Source organism: Talpa europaea, assembly GCF_964194135.1.
Source record: "Talpa europaea genome assembly, chromosome: 16".
Classification (NCBI taxonomy): domain Eukaryota; kingdom Metazoa; phylum Chordata; class Mammalia; order Eulipotyphla; family Talpidae; genus Talpa; species Talpa europaea.
Genome location: NC_140084.1, coordinates 6650511 through 6672845, shown reverse-complemented (window position 1 = coordinate 6672845; position 22335 = coordinate 6650511). Strand labels below are relative to the sequence as shown.

Genomic DNA, 22335 nt, shown 5'->3' with positions numbered 1-22335 from the left:
AGCAATACACAGAAGAAAAAAGTGTTTGAAATCAGCAAGACTGAGGCTCTCTAAAAACACATTTTAAACATGTGACAGTTCATGTGCAAGAATCACTTTTTAGTTGGTTTTGTTTCACATTATTATTATTATTTTTTGAAGATCCAAAGTTTAAATTACTAACCTAGAGAAATTTGCCGGCCCAGCTTTTAAGGGCTGCTGTGACCCACTCATAATCACCCTTCTTTAATAGAGGATTTATAAAACACAAAATTCAGCTACAAACAGAGCAAAGAAAATGTAGATGGGAAATCATAACTGAAAGTTAATTGTACAAGGTTCAGATGTTGGCTCCATGGGCGGAAATCACCATCTTCCACGTGGGCGGCCGTCACCGGTGGCGGGCAGCAGTCTGGGTGCTGTTCTGCTACATGATTGTGATCCAATTCCTTGTCAACGTTTACACACTACAGAGTCCGTGGTAACTTAATTTGCAAGTAATTAAAATGCTGGGTTTTCTTACACTGCACTTCTTTTCAACCTCTTAATTAATGGAAAAGATTAAAATGTAAAAAAAGTTATTTACAAGCTTGACCATACCAGAAACTCTGCCAAGAAAGAGGCAAAGCCTTCAGGACAAAAACCGATCGTAGCATGCCATACTACTGGTGTGCAGCTGACTCCAAGCAAAGGGAGTCAGGGAAAAGCAAAAGCCAAAACCAGTTTAAAAGTCTAAGTCCTTCCCAAGTCTGCATTTACAATTAAAAACTCTCCTGGGAAGAAGACCAGAGAACTCTGGGAAACCCGGTGGCCATTCTGGAGTGGTTTACCACAGCGAGAGAGAGGGTCGATGTCTCCGTTTCCATCTAAGAAAACCAGTCAGGAGTCAACACTGTCCTCAGCACTTCCGAGTAAACCCTCAGGGATTCAGAACATTCCATGATTTGCTAACATCAAACAGCAAGTTCTAGTTAAATCACATTTTCTAACATCATCCTTGAAGTTTTAGTTCTCGGTATGTTTGGTAAAATGGTGTAAAATGATGCTTTTCCCAAAGCCAAAAGAAGAAAGAAGAGAGAAAAATTAAGATTCGGGCCGTTTAAACACAGCCCAGAGCAGTCCCGGTGGCGAGCGAGGCCCTGCCATCACCGGTCCATCATGCTGAGGATCATCTCAGGCGTGAGGTCTCCGTTGGGGGCGTCCGTTGCAGCTGGCTGGGTCTCCTCCTCCTCCCCCTCCACGGGCTCTGCATCTGGCTCTTTTTTTACTTCAACGATAATGTTCTCAATTGCACCTGTGTTCTGGTCTTCAACCTGAATGATGGCTGTTGCTGGCAAAAAAAAAAGAGCACGAACAAAAGAGACGCTCCATTAAAGCCCCTGAGGGTACACACGAGGGCACTTTCAGATGCGACACTAAGCAGACATGGGCAGTACAGGGAAGTCTTGGTAATGTAGACAGAGTCGATTAAAAAAAGACATAATGACTTGATATGTGACCACACGTAAAGCTCCAAGACACTAGTAACTATCAAAGAACAATATGCTGGCATCTGTCTACATATGCCCCTCAAATTATGTATTAAGAGCTTTCCATCATGAATTTGGACTTTACTATAGGGCGAGATAGGTGAAAAACTGTAGACAGTGTATGACTAAGAACACTGCACAGTGAGTGAGATAGGTCCACTTTAGAGGGACCCACCTATATCAAGAACCTGAGTTTTTTTTTTTTAAAGATTTATTTTTATTTATACAAGAACCGGGGTATAGAGCAGATGCGCGGGAGGGTGAGAAGATTCACCAGAGATAGAGCGGGGAACAGAACAGGCAGACTGAGTGAAATACACTTCTGAGGGGAGCAGCGGATGAGACAGGAGAGGTCTGCTCGCCACGTGGTTTGCTCTGAGGCCAGTGGGGATAAAACCGGCACTGCAGAGGTTGCGGACAGCGTCACAGTGCTGCACTCAACCGTCTGCGCCACCAGGGAGGCCCGAACCTGACATTTTTGATCCCCCCACACCTGTTTTGATCCCCCCACCATTGTTCATTCAAATGTGTGTAGGTAAAATGTTCCCAGGATCTACAGTTGGCTAACCCTGTGACGGATACCTATACATGGGGGCTTGGGGGGACACCTTAAAAAAACAGATTAAGGCCTCCCTGGTGACACAGGGGATTAAGCACAGCACTATGAAGCAATCCGCAGCCTCTGCAGCATGAGTTTGATCCCTGGCCGGCCAGGGAGCTACCCACATGGCGAGGCAGACCCCTCCTGTCTTGCCCGCTGCTCCCCTCAGCAGTGTATTTCACTCAGTCTGCCTGTTCTGTTTCCCACTCTGTCTCTGGTGAATCCTTTCACACCCCTGCATCTCTGGCCTGTACTCCAGCTCTTGTATATGCATAAATAAATAAATCTTAAAAAAAAAACAAAAAAAAAACACCACCACAAAAAACAGATTAGACCCTGCCTTTGTGAGGAGAAAAAACAAAATCACCAGCTTTCAGGAAATCTAGAGGGACAGATGCATAGAATGGAGACCTGAGCACCCCTCCCGCGCCCCAGCCTGCCGTCACCAGGCTGTGTAAAGCACAGGACCACTGCCCTCGTCGCCAGTGGTATGAGATAGAAGGTGAGGACGTCTCCTGGGTCCTTTCATAAGTCAGGACGCCAGCAAGTACATCCACAGGTCTGGATTTCTTAGGAGGGACGATCTAAGCACAGAAATTGTTTCATCTCTCCATCTGTCAAAAGGGGCTCGCTCACATTCATCACTGTATCTACTCTGCCAGCTGACGGTGACTCGGGTTGTTCTGTACAAGCCTCTCCAGCTGACAGCTCCCACAGAACATAAGCACCCTTCTACTCTGGACTTCTTGCTGAACCACTAACAGGCCTTCATGGAGTTCTTCAGATGTTCCCCAGTAAAAACTGAAATACTGCTTCCTGAGAGGGTGCTCAAGTGTGCCTGTAATGTGTTCTCCAGGCTTCACTGCCATCTCTCCAAAGAACAAGGACCTGTTCCCATATGCCAGGAGAAGATGCCAGCCCACTGAGCCGAGACAAGTAACTTACGCTGGGTCTGTTTGGGTTGGTTGGTTCTGCCAGGGGGGCGTCCTCTCCTCTTCTTGGCGGGTGGTGGGGCTGGGGTCACAGGCTGAGGCTCTGGCTCGGGTTCAATTTCTACTGCAGGCTCCTCCTCATCCTCATTGTCATCCAGGTCTGGCTCAGCATTTTCTTCTCATAAAATCAGGAAGAACAGGTGGTAGGGCAAGGAGAAGCATTATGGGGGAAAAAAAAAAAACACAAATATTAACATATTCTATGAAATTATGTATTTGTTTTAGTTAGTAAGAGTCCATCTTAAAAATGCTTCTGCTGGAATTTAGGCTGTCGGCTTCAACACAATGGTATTACGGTGGAACAAATAAGCAAATCAACTTCAATACTATTACTCATATTTTATGTGAACTGGATGTTATTTTTCTTTGGTTTAGACATCAGAATATTGAGTTTCAAATTATTAGAGGCAACTCCACGTTACAGCAGTTTATAACAAAACCACATAAATAACAAACCCGTAAGTAGTGTTTAAGGTGAAAATCAATGTTCCCTCCACCAAATGTACAAGGATAAAAAGCAGGACATTAAGCCTAAGATGGATCCCGAAGAAGAGGTCCTGCTAGTCTCCGAGTGAGCAGAAGGTATGACTGTCAAGGGGCAAGACAGCAAATGCACTGTGAGGTTCTACTTACTAGAATAAGGTGTGAGAGCTTTTCTAGGACTCCTACTAAGGGGTTTTCTTAAGGCCAAGTGTTTGGGCTTAATTCCTTGCCAGACTTGATGGATCACCCCTCCCCGCCGCCCCAAGGGAAAGAGCTTAATATAAAGATTTCAAATTCACATCATGATAAATGATCAAAATTAAATATCAGTCTTGATAAGAATTCAATGTCCACATTAAAAAATAATGTATGGTGCTATCTTCCTTCTACCCTGAGCTTTTTATAATAGTTACTTTCCCCGTCTGCGGTTACAATGACAGATCCCTTTCCACCCCACCCCCCAGTAGTTTAAGAGAGTTTACTCCAACACAAGTTGGGATGGCTACTGTTAAATTGTTTAACTTTACAAACACCTAGGCAATACCTGTGACCTTCTCTTCCCTTCACCCCCAAACATACTGTACACTATTCATCCTCTAGGACAGAGCTAGGGTATTTTATTTTCTAATTTTCCTTGCTATTTTTTTTTTAAAGATTTGTTTATTTATGCATACAAGAGTTGGGTGCAGGCCAGAGGTGCGGGGGGGTGAGAGGATTCACCAGAGACAAAGTGGGGAGCAGAACAGGCAGAATGACCGAAGTATATTGCTGAGGGGAGCAGCGGGCGAGACAGGAGAGGTCTGCTGTACCATGTGGGTTTCTCTCTGGCCGGCCAGGGATCGAACTCATGCTGGAGAGGCTTCGGATAGCTTCATAGTGCTGTGCGTAACCCCTTGCACCACCAGGGAGGCCTTTCCTTGCTAATTTTTGGCGTGGGAGGAAAATTTAAGCATATATGCTTACAGTGAGCCTGGATTTCTAAAGTATAACTTCCAGTAATTCTTTCAAATAGGCTATGCAAACCCCTCTCCCCCCCAAAAAAAAACCCAATAGATCATTCTCAATTTCCTTGCCTTCTCTCTAATGCCACATTCACACACGAGAGGGAACTACTGTAGAAAGATCACCGCTTTGAGTCCCAAGTCTCTTACTAGATGCATGATGGTGGACTATGACCACACACTGGCCCAGTCTCCTTGTGCAGTCTCTTCTGCACGCCCAAACCACTACTAGCGACTTGAGGATCAAGATCATGTATGAAATCATGCCCGGTAACTTACACTGCACTACACAAGCACAGCTGTGATTTACACTGTATATCACAGTTTTAAAGTTCTCTACTATCCCATTTATACCTCACTATTTCATTTTATAAGAATTGTAACCCTCATTTCACGGGAAAAATGAGAAGCTAAGTGATCTGTAAGGTACAGCTAAACCACAGCAGGTGGAATTCAAACCTCTGACCTCCGTCTGGGGTGGTCCTGCTGCCCACAACTGTAGGAGCCAAATAGCAGCTACCCTGCCCCATGCTGCTGCATGAAGTGTGCCCTGCTTGTCACCCTGCTCCAAAAAGCACAGGTTACGCACATTCTTTCTCTGGAACGGAATGTTTAAATTTAGAAATCTGTGGGTAAATGCCTGATCTTCAGGACAAAATGCCTTATTTGTCAAGTGACTAAAATCCTAAGTGAAAGTGTGGGGAACACATACGGGTACATGGCAGTGTGTCAAGAACGAGATGTTTCCCTGCTGAACTTATTCAAGCCCCCTACTGCCTAAGTTGGCCCAATGCCTATAAAACTGAACAAATTCATTAGAATTGGGGGCGGAAAGCACACAAAAAACAGTTATAGGGTCAAAGGCTTATTAGCTTGGAGAGATGTTGGCAAAAAGCCTTGAAAGTGGTAGCAGACTTTGCTGGTCAACCCTGCAGCTGGCCCACAGGCAGAACTTCTGGACAGCACAAACAGGACTGTGTGGCCTTTGTCAGCAGTGGGATGGAAAGGCCATTCACAAGGCCAGGTAAAAAGACACTAGATAGGATGCCCAGAACTAAATTGCTCCATAAACCAGCAGTGCAGAAGGCAAAAGGGCGGAACTGTAGAAATAGACTAATGAGATCTTCAGATGACACATGCATCATGATCAAGTCCAATTAGGGAATAAAACTGGTCTTCCTGGGGGAGGAATCACAGAAGTACCATCAGGTAATACCATAAGAAATGTTGTGGGATAATGGCCTGTGGTGGCTACAAACCCCACAACTATAAGCAACTACAGAGATCCTCAAGCTTAAGTCCAAGAGACCTGTGGATATCTGGTGGTATTTAGAGCCTCTGACACATCTTGGCAACTCCTAACACTCCATTTGCTAATTTCTTTGCCGAACAAAAAGGTCCCACAAGGATTGTGTGCTGTTAAAAAAAAATTAAGCAAACTGGGTTTCCCTGGTGGCGCAAGCGGTTGAACACAGTGTTGTGAGGCTGTCCACAGCCTCTGAAGTGCCAGTTCGATCCCCACCGGCCACGGAGATACCCACATGGTGGGGCAGACCTCTCCTGTCTCGCCCGCTGCTCCCCTCAGCAGTGTGTTTCAGTCAGTCTGCCTGTTCTGGTGGCTCTGTCTCTGGTGGATCCTCTCATCCTTCTGCACATCTGGCCTGTACCCGGGTTCTTGTATAAATAAATAAATCTTAAAAAAAAAAAAAAATTAGGCAAACTGACATTTCAAAGGAGATACTCACTTAAAACCCAGTAACTGAAGATAACTGAACGAGAATTTCCACTAAAAAAGGCAGCAAAAATTACTCTTATGCTTACTTTGAAATCTAGGTAAAGTTAAAGTTCTGAAAAGAAAAGTGATAACTTTGCTATAAGGGAAACTTTTCACAGTTTAAATTTTAAAAATGTGGCACTTTCACGATCAAGTTTTAAAACAAAACTAATACAGTGACTGAAGTTTCTAATATGTTCAATTTTCATTTCCTCCCCACAATTTCTACTAACAAGCAATACAGACGAAAAACAAGAACTTCTTAGAAATGTATCAGGCACCATCTATAATCTGTCTGATCATAGGGAAGTGCATTCACCAAAACCCAAAATCCTTCTACATCCTTTTCCATACACAGTGGCCACTTGAGGGGTGCCAGCACCCGAGAACCCACGGACAGAACTGAGCCTTTCAGGACGAGTCTGTACAGTCAAGTGTGACTCCTACACTAGCAGGACTCTCGTTCATCCCCCCTTTCTGAGCCCAACACCTCTGGGCATTCCCAATCTCTGCCTGGGAGTCATGACTAGAAAGGCACAAACCACCCAAAAGCATCAATGGTAGGAAAATAAACCAAGCTTTAGATAATAAAGGAGATAAAGGCAGGAAGAGAAAGGCTGACCTTCACAGATCTGATCAATACCTCTCAAGGCTAGGCTGACACAGGCCATCAACAGAGGTTGGTGAAGATGATTATGCAACCTTCTTCATGTCCATTAGCTTCACTGCTCAAACCTAGACCAGTTTCTTAAATGTAAATGTTACGAACATAGAAAAGAAACTGCTGGCCTTAGAATATCACTAGTCTGAGTAAACATAGTACTTTTCTTTTGGTTTTAACTGAACATAACATACGATATTATCAAGCAATTAAATGCTATAAAGAAAAAGAAAATTAACTGCAGTTATGTGTATTGTGCGTGCGTGAGTGTGTGTGTTTAAGCACACACACACGCACAACCCATTGGGAAGATCAGAGGGTTAAAGGAAGAAAGAGTGGTTGGTTCTCCTTATGTACTGGGGACTGGGAGCTGAAATCCGCCAGGTAACTAAATCAAGAACAAGTCACTTAACTTACCACTGTCAGAGGAGTCCTCTTTTTTAGAGCGCATCTTTCTTTTTCTTCCACGTTTACTCTTCTTCGTTTCTCCACCATTTTCCCCTTCAACACCATCTGGACCAGCACAATTGTCAGCATGTCTTGCCATGGTGTTCTAATAAAAGGAATAAAATCTTTTCACATTACTAAAAAAATTAAGATGAGAATTAGAAGTTCTATTTTAGTTTAATAAAATAAAACTTGGGGTATCCATATTAAATTTGAATGTTCTAGTATCTGTTAAGTACATCATGAACATGTTCTCCCCATTCAGAGGACAGGGTCTCAATCTGCAGGGGAGAAAAGAAAGACAGGAGGGAGGAGAGGAGAGAAGACAGTCCCTCAGAAGATGAGCCTAGGTCCTCTGTGCTCAGCCTGCAGACAAAAGGAGCAAGGGAGAGTCAAACAGCCCCTTATCCTGAGGAGACAAGGAAACAGCCAGGACAGATCTATTTAAAGATACTGAGTTTGCCATCAGGGGAAGGGTTCACAGATAGGTAGAACACCTCCAGGGGTGATGACCAACCATTAACAAAGGACAGAGTGTCTCTATATTTATAACCTCAGTGGGTAAGAGCAATATCCAGAAAGATCGAAAACAATATTATGAACCATAGTAGAAAAGTAAAGTTCTGACTCTTACCCGGCGTGTAAATGTTTTCCCACACTTAGAACAGACGAAGGCTGCAGGGACAAAGTTGGGGTCATGATAGCGTTTGAAGTGCATGTCGAGGAGCTGTTTCTGGCGGAAGGTCTTGTCGCAATGGCTGCAGGCATAAGGCTTCTCCCCGGTGTGGGTTCGCTTGTGCATGATCATGTGCCTCTCCTGAAACAGAGCGGGGGTGGGGGAGAGACCTCAGACCCTGTCAGGAGACTGCTTCCCAGGCCACGACCGCCATCATGCACGTGGTTGACAGGTCTTTCTTTTCCAGGGTCAAGGCTCAATACCTCTTGTCAAGATCATAAAGTTATCTTTACTGGGGTGCAAAATTGCTTCCATAAATCCTGGCACAGAGATGTTCACTTTTGCTGGACCACTATGCTAGGTAACTTCAAATATCAGGTTCCAGAACCAGAGTCTTCCCTTCTTTCAAGTCTGGATTTATTTCCCACAGTTCTGAGAAAGTAACAAGTAGTCTCCCTGAGGGGATAAGCTGTGACTGAATAAAACATCAGTCGTTGGAGACTGAGATGATACATCAAGGGGCAGGACCTCTGATCTGTAACATTTTCCATAAATCACAATTTAAAAATACTCTCCTTAAAAGGAGCAACTGCAGAAAGTATATAAAAACCCTCTGATAAAACCCGATACCAACGGGGCATCAACTGCTTTCTAATTATGAAGTTCTCTACCTGTCTGCAAGCATAATCACACTGGTCACACTTAAAGCGCTTCTCATTCTTGTGTGACTTCTGATGCTGGATGAGGGCATAGCGCTCGTGAAACACAGCATCGCAGTATCGGCATTTCTTGCCTTGCTCAATATAGGAATGCTGCTTCCGCAAGTGGACACCTGAAAGAAAAATACAAAGCCAGTCTAACCTGTGAAAACAATCAAGCATTTCAACAAGTTAATAACACATTTCTTTCGTTTCTTAAAATCGTTACTCTGGCTGCTGTGCAGAAAATGAATTAAAAGGATAGTAACAGGCCTCCTTGGTGGCTCAGGGTTTAAAGACAGCACCCATCAAGCTATCAGCAGCTGCTGCAACTGGGCTCAATCCCCGGCCAAGGAGCTAACCCACACATGACGTAGCAGATCTCTCCTGTCTGGCCTGCTGCTCCCCTCAGCAGTGCATTTAAACTAGATCTGCTTGCTTTGCTTCCCACTCTGTCTTTTGTGAATCCTCTCACCCCCCACACCTCTGGCCTACACCCCAGTTCTTGCATGCATAAATCTTTGGGGGAAAAAAAAGGATAACAACAAATTTGAGACGATCAGTTTAGATGTTGAAACAGGGTAGTTGTGAAAAGATGGTAGTGTGGACAAGGGTGATGGCAAAGAATACAGAAGGAAAAAGAACTGAGGAGAGATCGAGGAAGCTGAGTCAATCGGACTTCATGCCTGAATAGGCTGAGCAAGAGCAAGGGTCACGGTCAATTGCCAGTGTTTTGGCTTGGAAAACTGAGTCATCAGTGGGACCATTTACTAAGACGAAGAATCAAGGAAGGGAGCAGAAGACCAAGCTCTGTGTGTGGGGTGTGTGTGGTTTTGAGGATGAGGCAACGAGATATAAAATGTTTGATATGGTGAATTTGAAATGCCATCGATACCAAAGTTGGGAAAGGGCTGGTGAAAGACAGACGGCTAGTTATACAAGCCTAACTCACTCTAAGGAAAGAGCTGAAGTAAGAACTGTAGTTGGTAAGATCTGAGTGAGACCATGGAACTGATGAAATCACTAAGGCAAAAATTAGAGGGCACAGGGCCTCCCCGGTGGCGCAGTGGTTGAGCGCTGGGTTGCGAAGCTGCCCGCGGCCTCTCCGGCGCCGGTTCGATCCCCGGCTGCTCCCAGGCCACTGGAGGAGGGTCCCACATGGTGCGCAGACCTCTCCTGCCGCCCGCTGCTCCCCTCAGCAGTGTACTTCGGTCCTTCTGTCTGCTCTGCTCCCCGCTCTGGCTCTGGTGAATTCTCTCACCCTCCTGCGCTTCTGACTGTACCCAGTGCATGTATAAACAAAACAAACAAACAAACCAGCAAACAAATAAAGCATGCCTCTATAAAAAAAAAATAAAAAATAAAAAAAAATTAAAAAAAAAATTAGAGGGCACATGAGCGGAAGAGGGTTAAGTTAAGATTGAATAGAAACACTCAGAAAAATAAAAACATCAGGATGATGTGCTATGGGAGAAAGTGTTTTAGGGAGGAGAGCACAGTCCACTAATAGGATGTAAAGAGATCAAGTTAGATGGCGAGGAGAACGTTCCCTGCCTTCATCATGTAGCATCATGGATGACCTTTAGCAAGGCTCACTTTACAGTGACAAAGTATAAGCCAGTGCGTGCGTGTGTGCGTGCGTGCGTGTGTGTGTGTGTGTGTGTGTGTGTGTGTGTATGTGTGTGGGGGGGATTGTGTTGGGCGAGGAGCCGAGGAAGGGAAAACTGTGAAAATATAACTTCACAAGGACTCGCCAGGCAGGACAGTAGGAGTAAGAAGAAGAAGGTAAAAAGGTCACAGCAGACAGTGTAAAATTGCCTACAGGAAAGTGGGGTCAGGGCTACGGCACTGTAACAGACCACTCCATGAATGACACCAACTCTTTAGAAGATGGGAAAGAAAAGCTGAAGGCAGATTGGAGGAAGGTCTGACAATAGGAAATTCAAACTTCCAATTTATTACTCTTATTTTTTTTAAGTATGTAGAGGCCACATATTAGGGACAGGGAGGCACAGACCAGGGAGGCAGAGAAAAAAGAGGAGAAAGATTAGAAATTTATAGAATGGAAAAGCGATTTATCCAACTCTCTATCAAAGCTTGTACTCTCAAGGTAGCAAACATTTATGGGATGAATGAATGAATGAACAAATGTACTGAGAAAAATGGGAGTACACACAACTAGAACAAATAACTGGACTGCCCAGGAGCAAACGGTGCTAACAACCTGTTTCAATCAAGGCTATATCTCATCAAACAAAAGAGAGCCATTTCTGGGGAACAGAAATGAAGCACAGAAAGGGGTGGCTCTCACTCTGTACTCCTTACACATTATTAAATGAAGGCCTTTTATATATACATATTACTTCAATTAATTTTTAGGTCTCAAATTCGCCCTCTGATCCTCTAAAACAGACACAAATGCAATATAAAGACTTCCTTTCAGGGTCTCCCCTGGTGGCGCAGCGGTTGAGCGCTGGGTTGTGAAGCTGCCCATAGTCTCTGCAGGGCCAGTTCGAGCCCCAGCCACCAGCGAGGGTCCCACCAAAAAAAAAAAAATAATAATAATAAAAAAAAAGACTTCCTTTCATATGTTCTTTTTAAATACTCATGATAGTAATCCAGTAAGGTAGGTATTACTGGGCCTCCCTGGTGGTGCAAGGGGTTAATTAAGCACCGCACTATGAAGCACTCCACAGCCTATGTAGCACCAGTTCGATCCCCGGCCAGGGAGTTGACCCACATGGCACAGCAGACCTCTCCTGTCTCGTCTGCTGCTCCCCTCAGCAGTGTATTTCAGTATCCGCCTGTTCTGCTCCCCACTCTGTCTCTGGTGAATCCTCTCTCACACCCCTGCATCTCTGGCTTACATCCTAGTTCTTGTATGCAGAAATAAACAAATCTTTAAAAAAAAAAAAAAAAGATACCTGAGCCTCAGATTCAAAGCCTATACCTGTATCTTGATAACTTAATGTTATTGTGAAGATCAAGTGAGAAAAAAAAGTAAAAGAAAAACAACTTATTGAGTAGAACAACTAATCTAACTGTAAAACTATAAGAATGATATTCAGGGAGTAATGCATTTTGGAAAGAGGAGACTGGGGCAGTATTTTTTACTTTTTTTAAGTAAGAAAAACAAAGTATGAAATTCAAGTGACCTTATCTTTAAGGATGGGTCATCCTGAATCATCTGAATAATAAACTCTAGCTTAATTATGTACAGAAACATAGTTCTTATTAAACCAATAAAACTGCCCAACTACCTAAAGTCTAAAAGTTCTGAAGAAACTGACCTTAATTTGTTTTTTGTTTTTTTTTTAAGATTTATTTATTTTTATTTTATACAAGCATTGGGTACAGTCAGAAGCGCGGGAGGGTGAGAGAATTCACCAGAGTCAGAGCGGAGAGTAGAGCAGGCAAACTGACGAAGTACACTGCTGAGGGGAGCAGCGGGCAGCAGGAGAGGTCTGCGGGCCATGTGGGACCCTCCTCCGGTGGCCGGGGAGCAGCCAGGGATCGAACCAGCGCTGCAGAGGCTGTGGGCAGCTTCTCAACCCAGCGCTCAACCGCTGCGCCACCTGGGAGGCCCTTAATTTGAATCATACTATGTCACTTCCTTATCTGGGGACTTACACGTTACCAATGAAGGCTACTAGTTATCAAAAGTATACTCTGTTTCCTTTCATTATGTTCCTGTTAACTTACACATGAGCTAAATTCAGGAAAGAATCTCGTGGCCTAACAACAGTAAGAGAAAGATAAAACAGAACAAAACAGCTGAAGAGTAGCTTTTATTTAGTGGCAGGTCACTCACATACATAAACGTTGTAAGGAGTCAGAGAAGGAAATTATTTATGATCTTATGTTAACAAATCCTTTAGAATATACTATCAGGGCCTTCCCTGTGGCGCAGGGGCCAAAGACAGCACTATCAAGCTACTGCCAGCCACTGCTGCACGAGTTTGATCCTCAGCCAGGCAGCCAGGGAGCAACCCACATGGCGCAGCAGCCCTCTCCTGCCTCGTCCACTGCTCCCCTCAGCAGTGTATTTCAGTAGATCTGCCTGTTCTGCTCCCCACTCTCTCTGGTGAATCCTCTCACCCCCTGCAACTCTGGCTTACACCCAGAGTTGCATGAATAAATAAATGCATAAATAAATAAATCTTTAAATATATATATATTTTCGTATGCCACGAATTAATTTACTTACCCAAATCACTTTTTCGGGCAATGACAGTGTCACAGTGGGGACAGTGAAATTTGGCCACATTTTCTGTGTGCTTCTGTAAAATGTGCATCTTCATGGTGCCACTTTGGGTAAACCGAGCATGACAAATATAACATTCATATGGTTTTTCCCCTTAAAAGAAAATACAGAATCAACAAATTAGAGGACAAGAATAAATACTTTCATTAACTGGAGGGTGATTCAGGCTGGCAGATACATTGTCAGAGAAGCTCCAGGTCTTACTTAGGAAAAGCAAAGGCACAGACCCATTATCTAGTTCAAGTCTCCTTTAAGAAATGGCAAAACGAGCCCTAAATTGTCACCGCCACTTCTGCTCTGCCAAGTCCTCCCACAGACCTTCCGACTAGACAGAGAGCAATTCACACAGCAATGCTCACCTTTGGGGGAAGAGTAAATGGATGACAGAAGGACATTCCTTTTCTTTCTTTTTTTTTTCCCAGGAAAAGGTGTACTTAGGAAAACCCAAAGAGATGGGTTAAGTAATCTACCCAGACTTCATCTAATAGTAAAAACCCTAGATTTTAATTTCATTTTTAATTACTACAGAAGACACAATTACTACAGCGATCCAAGTATCACTTCCAAATTGTAGAAAGACTCAAGATGAACAACAAAACACAATCCATTCTCCAATGTATATTCAGAACAATGAAATCAGAAGGTGTGTCAGAGAAGCGTCTGTCCACTGTAGCCTCATTTCATACCAGCTTCCATTCAGGGAAGCAATGGGGACGTGTAGTGGCTGAGATGGTCTCATGGGATCCACTGAAAGGCAGCTTATTGATACAAAGAGGGGAGAAGTCCTACCTGAATGGGTTCTCATGTGCCTTTTCAGCTTGTATGTGTCCCTGCTGGCATAACTGCACAAGCTGCACTGGAACGGTCGCTCTCCAGTGTGAGAGCGAATATGACGTTTTAATTTGCTGACCTGAAATGTGAAAACAAGCAAACCTCTCACACTGCTGTTACTGTAGACTGTGATGTAAGCACTGTGTGTTAGTTACAAAGGTTTAGCTTTTGGGCACTGAACTTTAGAATACAAAAAAATGTCTAGGAAATAGTGTTTCTTCCTCTCCATTATAACCTTTTGTTTTTTTAACAAAAAATTTATTTATTTATGCATACAAAAGCTACAGTGCAGGCCAGAGACGGGGGCTGGGGTGTGTGAAGAGGATTCACCAGAGACAGAGTGGGGAACAGAAGAGCAGACTGACTGAAATACACTGCTGAGGGGAGCAGTTGGTGCAAAAGGAGAGGTCTGCTGCACCATGTGGGTAGCTCCCTGGCCAGGGATTGAACTTGCTGCAGTGGCTTCACATAGCTTCATAGTGCTGAGCCTTAACTCCTTGTGCCACCAGGGAGGTGCTATAACCTGTTTTTTTTTTTTTTATAATAAATTTTATTTTTATATTCCCCATACAATTGCAACCCCCCCATTCTGACTCCAATCCCTCCCCTCCCGCCCCCCACCCCCCAAAAAGTGTCTCTGGTTCATAGCTTTTTGTTGATTTTGATTTTCACTTTCTTATAGTATAACCTCTGTTTTTTAAATCCATATCATAACCCAAGAAAAAGGGTAATTGGATAGGGGTATAGATGAATCAAGCCTCATCAATTATTAATAATTGTTCACCCTCTCTTACTATATTAGCACTTCCTAGACAGGTCAGGTTTCTTTTCCTTCCTCACTACTGACTATGCTTTTCATCTCCTGCTGGGTACCTTTCCAGCAGGAAAGTTATTTTCAAACTTGATGCAAAGAAGTGCTCTGAACACTCACTAATGTCTGCCTTAAAAGTTTTAGTGCTCCAAGTTTAACAAAAACAACCAAAAAACCCTGCACTCGAAAGTGCTACATGGCAAATATTCACACAGTGAAAGTGGTTAAACAATGATCCCAACAGCATTACTGAAATGAAAATTACCGAAGTCTTTTTCCAAGAATCGCCTACTTATTACATATTAAATCCTTCTAGGCTCTAGTATCTACTGTTCCAAAGAGTTGTTTGTTAATTCCTGCTCCAATACCACAATGTCTTCATTTACTATTTAGTTATATAACACCTAGTAACACAAGTCCCTCCATCTTCTCAATTTCTGTTAGTCATGCATCTTTACTCTTCTAGTTGAAATTCAGTAACAGCTTATGATGCCTGTCTATTTATGTCCTTTGGCAGTTTGTGAAGTTTTTTTTTTACACAGGTATTAGATGTTTTTTGCTTTTTTAGTTTATCCTTGAAGAAATTTTATTGCTGTTAGAACATGAACCTCCTTTCTAGTACTTTTTACACAAGATAAAATTACTGATTTGTGCATACATATCGTACCTGGCGACCCAATTTAATTCTTACTACTCTAATGTTATGTTTATACTATTGAGTTTTTTAAATAAGTAAACACGTATGTCTGTAACAAGTGAGTTTTGTTTTTCCGCATGCAATTCATTTGTTTTAATCTATTAGTTAGGATTTCCAGCATAATGCTGAAATAGTAACAATAAGAATGGATATCTTGGGCCTCCCTGGTGGCACAAGGGATTGAGATGCAACCTATGAGGCTATCCACAGTCTCTGCAGCGCGAGTTCGATCCCTGGCTGTCCAGGGAGCAACCCACATGGCGCGGCAGGCCTCTCCTGACTCGCCCGCTGCTCCCCTCAGCAGTGTACTTCTGTCAATCTGCCTGTTCTGTTCCCCACTTTGTCTCTGGTGAATCCTCTCATTACCACCCCTGGCCCCTCTGGCCTGTAACCCAGCTCTTGTATGCATAAATAAATCAATATTTAAAAAAAAAAAAAGAATGGATATCTTACCTTATTCTGAATTTTTTTAAAAAAAGACTTATTTATTTATGCATACAAGAACTGGGGTACAGGCCAAAGGTGTGTGGAGGGGAGGTGAGAGGACTCACCAGAGAGAGACAGAGTGGGGAACAGAACAGGAAGATTGACTGAAATACACTGCTGAGGGGAGCAGCAGGCAGACAGGAGAGGTCTCTGTGCCATGTGGGTTGCTCCCTGGCCAGGGATTGAATTTGTGCTGCAGCTGCTGCACATAGCTTCATAGGTTGTATCTTAACCCCTTGCGCCAACAGGGAGGCCCTTTATTCTGAATTTTAATGGGACTACATCCAATGTTTCATTGTTAACCAGGATTAGTTTTCTATGTTTCCAGCAATATACTCCTTAGAAGTAGAAGACATTTCCTGCTACTCAACTTGCTAGGGTTTTTAAAACAGTAATGAGTACTGAATTTTAGATTTTCCCCAGTTGTCTATAGAAATGATCCTATGCTCGGGTCTCCCTGGTGGCACAAGGGGTTAAATAAGCACAGCACTGTGAAACTATCCGCAGCCTCTGTATCATGAGTTCGATCCCCCGCTGGCCAGGGAGCTACCCACATGGCACAGCAGGCTTCTCCTGTCTTGCCTACTGCTCCCCTCAGCAGAGTATTTCAGTCAGTCTGCCTCCTCTGTTCCCCAATCTGTCTCTGTGAATCCTCTCACCCCCCCAGACCTGTGGCCTGTATCTCAGTTCTTGTATGCATAAATAAATAAATCTTTAAAAAAAAAAAAGTGACCATATGCTCAATGCAATACATGTCAACAATTTCCTAATGGCCAACTATCCTTGCATTTCAGGTATACCCTGTTTAGTACTTACCACGAAATTGGGTTTCTTATTAATTTTATTGAGAATTTTTGCTTGTCTATGAGAAAAAGAGTTTTTTTTTTGGTAGTATCCTTACCCGGTTTTGGTAATATGGTCACCTCAAATAACAAAGGTGATAAATTCTCTATTTAAAGGTGTCTCTCAAGAAATTTTTTAAAGATTTATTTATGCACACAGAGCTTGACCAGAGGTGTGTCTGTGTGTGGGGTGGTGGTGGTGGTGGTGGTGGTGGTGGTGGCGGTGGTGAGAGGATTTACCAGAGACAGAGTGGGGAGCAGTGGGCGAGTCAGGAGAGGTCTACTGTGACATATGGGTCAGTTCCCTGGCCAGGGATCAAACTCATGATGCAGTGGCTGCTGATAGCTTCACAGTGCTGAGACTTAACCCCTTGGCGACACCAGGGAGGCCCCATCTTTCAAGAAGTTATTTGCTTCAAAGGTCGACGGAATTGGCCTATAAGAAAATGTGGAAATGGCGCCTTTCTTTTTTTTTTAAATAGGTAAATCTTTCACAGTCACTACAGGTTTTCTTTTTCTTTTTTTTTTTTGCAGGAAGGAGAGGGAATATTAGTAATTAAGATTTTTTTCTCTTGTCTTGTCAGCTTGAGTAGTCTATACCCTCATAATGGAATCATGGTATTAAGAGATGCGCCAACAGCAGCTGAATACTCACTTCTACGCTGGCATAATCGCACATGGAACACTTAAATGGCTTCTCATGGGTGTGTTTATAACGACGATGCCGCACCAACTCTCCACTAGTCACAAAGGCCATGTCGCAGTCTGGGCACTTGTGAGGACGAGTACCTAGAGAAAACAGGGTGTGACGGGAAGACAAGATCAAGGGTACAGTTAAATTTGTAGCCAATGTGGACATGGACCTGCTGTATGAGGTGACAAGGCTGGATCCTGGTTATCTCACCAACTTTTTAACACTAGCCCCAGAACATAAAAACACATACCCAACATTCAGTTTCTCCAAATTACCCATTTTAGCCTGCTTGCCTTTGTTTTTTTTTTTTTTGCTTGTATTTTTATTTATTTATTTGTTTGTTTGTTTGTTTGTTTGTTTGTTTATACATGCACTGGGTACAGTCAGAAGCGCGGGAGGGTGAGAGAATTCACCAGAGCCAGAGCGGGGAGCAGAGCAGGCGGAAGGACTGAAGTACACTGCTGAGGGGAGCAGCGGGCGGCAGGAGAGGTCTGCGCGCCATGTGGGACCCTCCTCCGGTGGCCGGGGAGCAGCCGGGGATCGAACCGGCGCTGCAGAGGCTGCGGGCAGCTTCGCAACCCAGCGCTCAACCGCTGCACCACCGGGGAGGCCCCCTGCTTGCCTTTGAATACCAAAAATTTTTTATCCCTACTTTGTGAATATTCTAGTCACTATGGATTTAAAGTCAATAAAATACCAGTTTTAACCCTTATATAACCTCTTTTACACCTTAAAGTTTTACCAAGTACAGGTAGTAATAGTACTCAACTGCCCATATTCCAACACATTTTTCTTATGTTTAAAAAAAAAAAAAAAAGCTTGTTTTCTACATAAAAAACTTGACAAACCAGTGTTGTTCTTTATCATCGGATAACAGATCACTGAAACATTCATGTCTATAGAACTGATAAGTGGATCTTCTCTGTTCACTTTCTACAATGAAAGCTGCATTAGAAATACTACGCCAAATAATGAAAATAATAATGAGATAAAGTTGAGAGCAGGAGATAGTGCTGTTCCACAGACTATTATGGGACTAAGGACCATCAGTAATTGTGGGCTGAAGATAAGGAGGTCCCAGCAAGGTAATCTCGAATACCAAAACCAAAGGAAGGCTGCCTGTGAGAAAAACATTAGGAAGAGTCATACTGTAATAGATGGAACCAGTCATCTGCACAAGTGATTCTTTGAGAGACAGGGAAAACCCTGGAGAGGGAAGTATAATAGTAGCTAAGTAATTGGGAGGAATATTCATTTGCTCAATTTGCCCCTTTAGTATCACTGAGGACATAGTGAAGGATAGAGTTCTTGTCTGTGAAAAATGGATAGTTTAGTGGTGCAGAGAGGTAAGCGAAACAATTGACAAGAGAAGGAAAGCAGTATCCATTTCCATTGAGAAAAGGTAAGCTGAAAAACAAGAATTTCCAATGTTTACCTAATACTACCAGGGATGAGAAAGAGCCCTGCCTCTAGGAGAAACAACGGCAATTAGGAAAGGAGAGAACACTGCTCTGGGATGGGGATTTTCGTTAGACGGTACCACAGTGATCGTCTATACCCCGCTGCTCAAGGTCTCTTGACATAGGTGAGGTGTTCCTTACAAAGAAATACAACTGCATCTAGAAAGTGAAAAGTTTTTTTCATCAGGAAAATCAGAAAATTGATTTTCTGATATGCATTTGACCCTTGAGAGTTTGATTAGTATGAATTAGTAGTACAAAACCAGTCCTGGGCAAAGAGAGACTGAAATTCTCATTTTCAAAACCGAGGATTATGACACACAGCGCCCACATCAAGGCACTCCCATCTTGGGAGATGCAATAATGGGGGGACAACTGTTTTTATCCAGTAGTGTGCCCCTTTCATAGTATCTTTAAGCTAGCAAATAAAACACATTACCAAGTGTTTGAGTAGAACTAAAGAAAGGATAAAATGGTCTAAGTCACATTAGTAAAGAATATAATAACTAGTGCATAGCATGCTGCTCATAGGCAACCCCCACTGGACTATGCTCATCAGATAATCAGCACATCAATGAAAAACAGCAGTCATCTTATAAGATAAGGTGGAGAATCAGGAGAGAAAGCTATGCTGCCTGAGGAACCTGTAAGAGAAATTTCCATCAGCACTTACAAGCCAAGTGCCAACAATTAAAGTGCAAAGAGCCCAGAAAAGAGTCTAAGAGAGCTCTAGGACTGTTGTCATTCCACCGTACTGACTCGCTCAGGCCTGACCACGGCCACAGAGAAGCCCATATTTAAAACACTAAAATACAAACAAAGCACAAATAAATGTTTGATTTGCTAGAATTTGCTTCAGCTTTGCATTCTGAAATCGTCTCTCCTGGTAAAACAACCAGAAACTATTTTTACACAGTTAAGATTTCACTTCTATTTCTTCATAGCAATTGTTGTCTGTAACTTGATGGAGTCATTTTTTTGTCATTGCTGTTAAAACCTTAGCCTCATAAATATGATGTCTTCCAGGTAATATTCTAGGTTAACTACCAGAGATAATCTTTTTTGGATCATAATCTTCATATGATTTAAATTCTTAATGTTCCTGACATTTGCCTGTAACTAAGTCCCCTGCTTAGAATAAAATCAAGAATACAAAAAGCATACCTAAGAGAACACAAAAAAATTTCCTTCTATAGTTTTCCACCAGAACCTGTCTGGATGATACTTAAAACCCAAATTTTAGGGCCTCCCCGGTGGCTCAGTGGTTGAGCGCTGGGTTGCAAAGCTGCCCGCAGCCTCTGCAACGCCGGTTCGATCCCCAGCTGCTCCCCGGCCACCGGAGGAGGGTCCCACATGGCCCGCAGACCTCTCCTGCCGCCCGCTGCTCCCCTCAGCAGTGTACTTCGGTCCTTCTGCCTGCTCTGCTCCCCGCTCTGGCTCTGGTGAATTCTCTCACCCTCCCGCGCTTCTGACTGTACCCAGTGCTTGTATAATAAATAAATAAATCTTAAAAAAAAAAAAAAAAACCCAAATTTTATCCTTTGCTATGCTATAGCCCCAAACATTCTTATCTAGTACCTGTGTGTGTATTAAGGTGATTCCTCAGGAGGGTGACTGTTCTGAATGCCCTGCCACAGAGATGGCACTTGTGTGGTCTCTCATCAGTGTGACTTTTCATGTGACGATCCAAATTTGAACGCCGTGGACACGTATAACTGCAAAGTTCACACTGGAATGTCTTCTTTACACCTATATGCAAAATAAAACACTTGATGCAGCAAGGTTTCCAGAGGTTAAAATTAATCCTAATCTTAAATTTCTACAAATATATTTCATTAGTATTTTATAACTAACCCTAAGTAATATTAAGTCATGAGTATCTCATGCCACTAATTGATTTACTCCCGTCTCTCTCTTTTTTTTTTTTTTACTCCCGTCTCTTCAGTACTATCTTACTATCTAGAAATCAAAAAGGATAAACATATGCTGTTTGCAGCAACAAGGAAGGAACTAGAAGGGATTATGCTCAGCGAAATAAGTCAGAAGGAAAAAGGAAAATATCAAATGGTTTCATTTACAGGAGGAATATAGAGAAACCACACTAAGGGTCAAAAATTGAAAAGAGAAAGACAAAGCTTGCAGGCAAACTGTAGATCTGAAGCACACAGCAGGGAGGTGAAGGGGGAGAGAGAAGGGGAAGAGCACAATGGACTATGGTGACAGTCACAGGTGATGTGGTGGTGGGAGATTTATGGGGACTACACAAGGGGTGAAATCAAATATTGTACAAAAACAAATGACAATGTAAGACAAAAAAAGTACTCAATCTGGAAAATCTTCTTTTGACTAGTTAAAAAGACTGGTAACACCATGATCTTAAAAAAAAAAAAAATAGTAATAATATAAAATGACCTGCAAATGGACTGTATTATGTGCTTTCTCTCAAAATGGTTTTGAGAAAATAATGGATTAACTCATTTTACCTTTCTTTTTAATTTTTGTTGGTTTTGGAGGCTTCATGTTACCAACCACTTTCTCTGCATTAACCTCTGACAGCAGACCCTCCTGTTGTTCTTCTTCAAAATCGTAGACAGACACATCTACATCTTTGCCCTCTTCTGTGTAACGCAGTTTGCTCTTTTTGGTTTTCTTTGTTTTTTTGGCTGGTGGCTGATAGTCTGGGTCTTTTTGCCAAGTAGGATCTTCCTGAGGTGGAAGTTCCCCTTGCTCTAGTGTCTCCACTTCTCCATTGGCGCCCACTTTAACCACTTGAAATCCTTCAGGCAAAGGTAAGGTGTGGCATATCATGGGTTCGCTCTCTGCAAGGCCCTCTTTAGATACTTCATTCTCATAAGCCCCCTGAAGTTCTTCTACTGAAGTAGTAGCAACAGGTACAGTCACAGGAACAGGTACTTGAACAAGTTGAAGTTCTCCTATGTTTATGGGTTGTTCCTCCATATTTACCACCTGCAAGGTTATGATCTGGGTATCGTCCACAGCAGCCTCTGCTTCTGGAGCAACTGTGCCCTCCATTACTTCAGTCTTCATCTGAAGAAGGGTAGGATCCAGCTGTTCCATCATTACCATCTGCACACTGCTATTGACATCCTGGACCACCTCACCCCCATCAGTCTGGTTCTGGGGTAGATGGCAAGCGTCTTCTTCCTGGCCCCCTTCCCGACGTCTCTGGTAAGTCTTTCTCTCCTTCCCTTTAATGAAAGTTTCGGATTCCTCCACAATGGCTTCAACCGCCTCTCCTTCCATTTCCCCTTCCTTTATCAAGGAAGAACACAGATTGTTATTTAAAGTTTGTATATATGAAAAAATACACAATACCCTTCAAAATAAAAAAGACCATTGACGAATGAAAAGACAACGGTTGTTAATGTTATAAAAAGAGGGCCTCCCT

General features: G+C 43.0%; 1 protein-coding gene across 5 annotated transcripts; it reads right to left on the bottom strand.

The window, feature by feature from the left end:
* Positions 1–1124: 1124 nt before the first annotated feature.
* Positions 1125–22198, bottom strand: CTCF (CCCTC-binding factor; the record flags this gene model as incomplete). 5 transcript variants are annotated; one of them, XM_084257587.1, is made up of 10 exons in its annotated part: positions 21410–22198; positions 20505–20675; positions 17428–17561; positions 13895–14015; positions 13049–13198; positions 8815–8975; positions 8102–8284; positions 7438–7573; positions 3055–3219; positions 1125–1309 (listed from the first exon to the last, which is right to left on the bottom strand). In XM_084257587.1, the coding sequence occupies exons 1-10, from the start codon at positions 22188–22190 to the stop codon at positions 1125–1127; spliced, it is 2187 nt and encodes a 728-aa protein (XP_084113713.1). In that variant the 5' UTR covers positions 22191–22198. The 5 variants fall into 5 exon arrangements, with proteins under 5 accessions (XP_084113713.1, XP_084113715.1, XP_084113714.1 ...); XM_084257589.1 differs by having other exon boundaries at positions 1125–1303; XM_084257588.1 differs by having other exon boundaries at positions 7441–7573.
* Between the last annotated feature and the right edge of the window lie 137 nt (positions 22199–22335).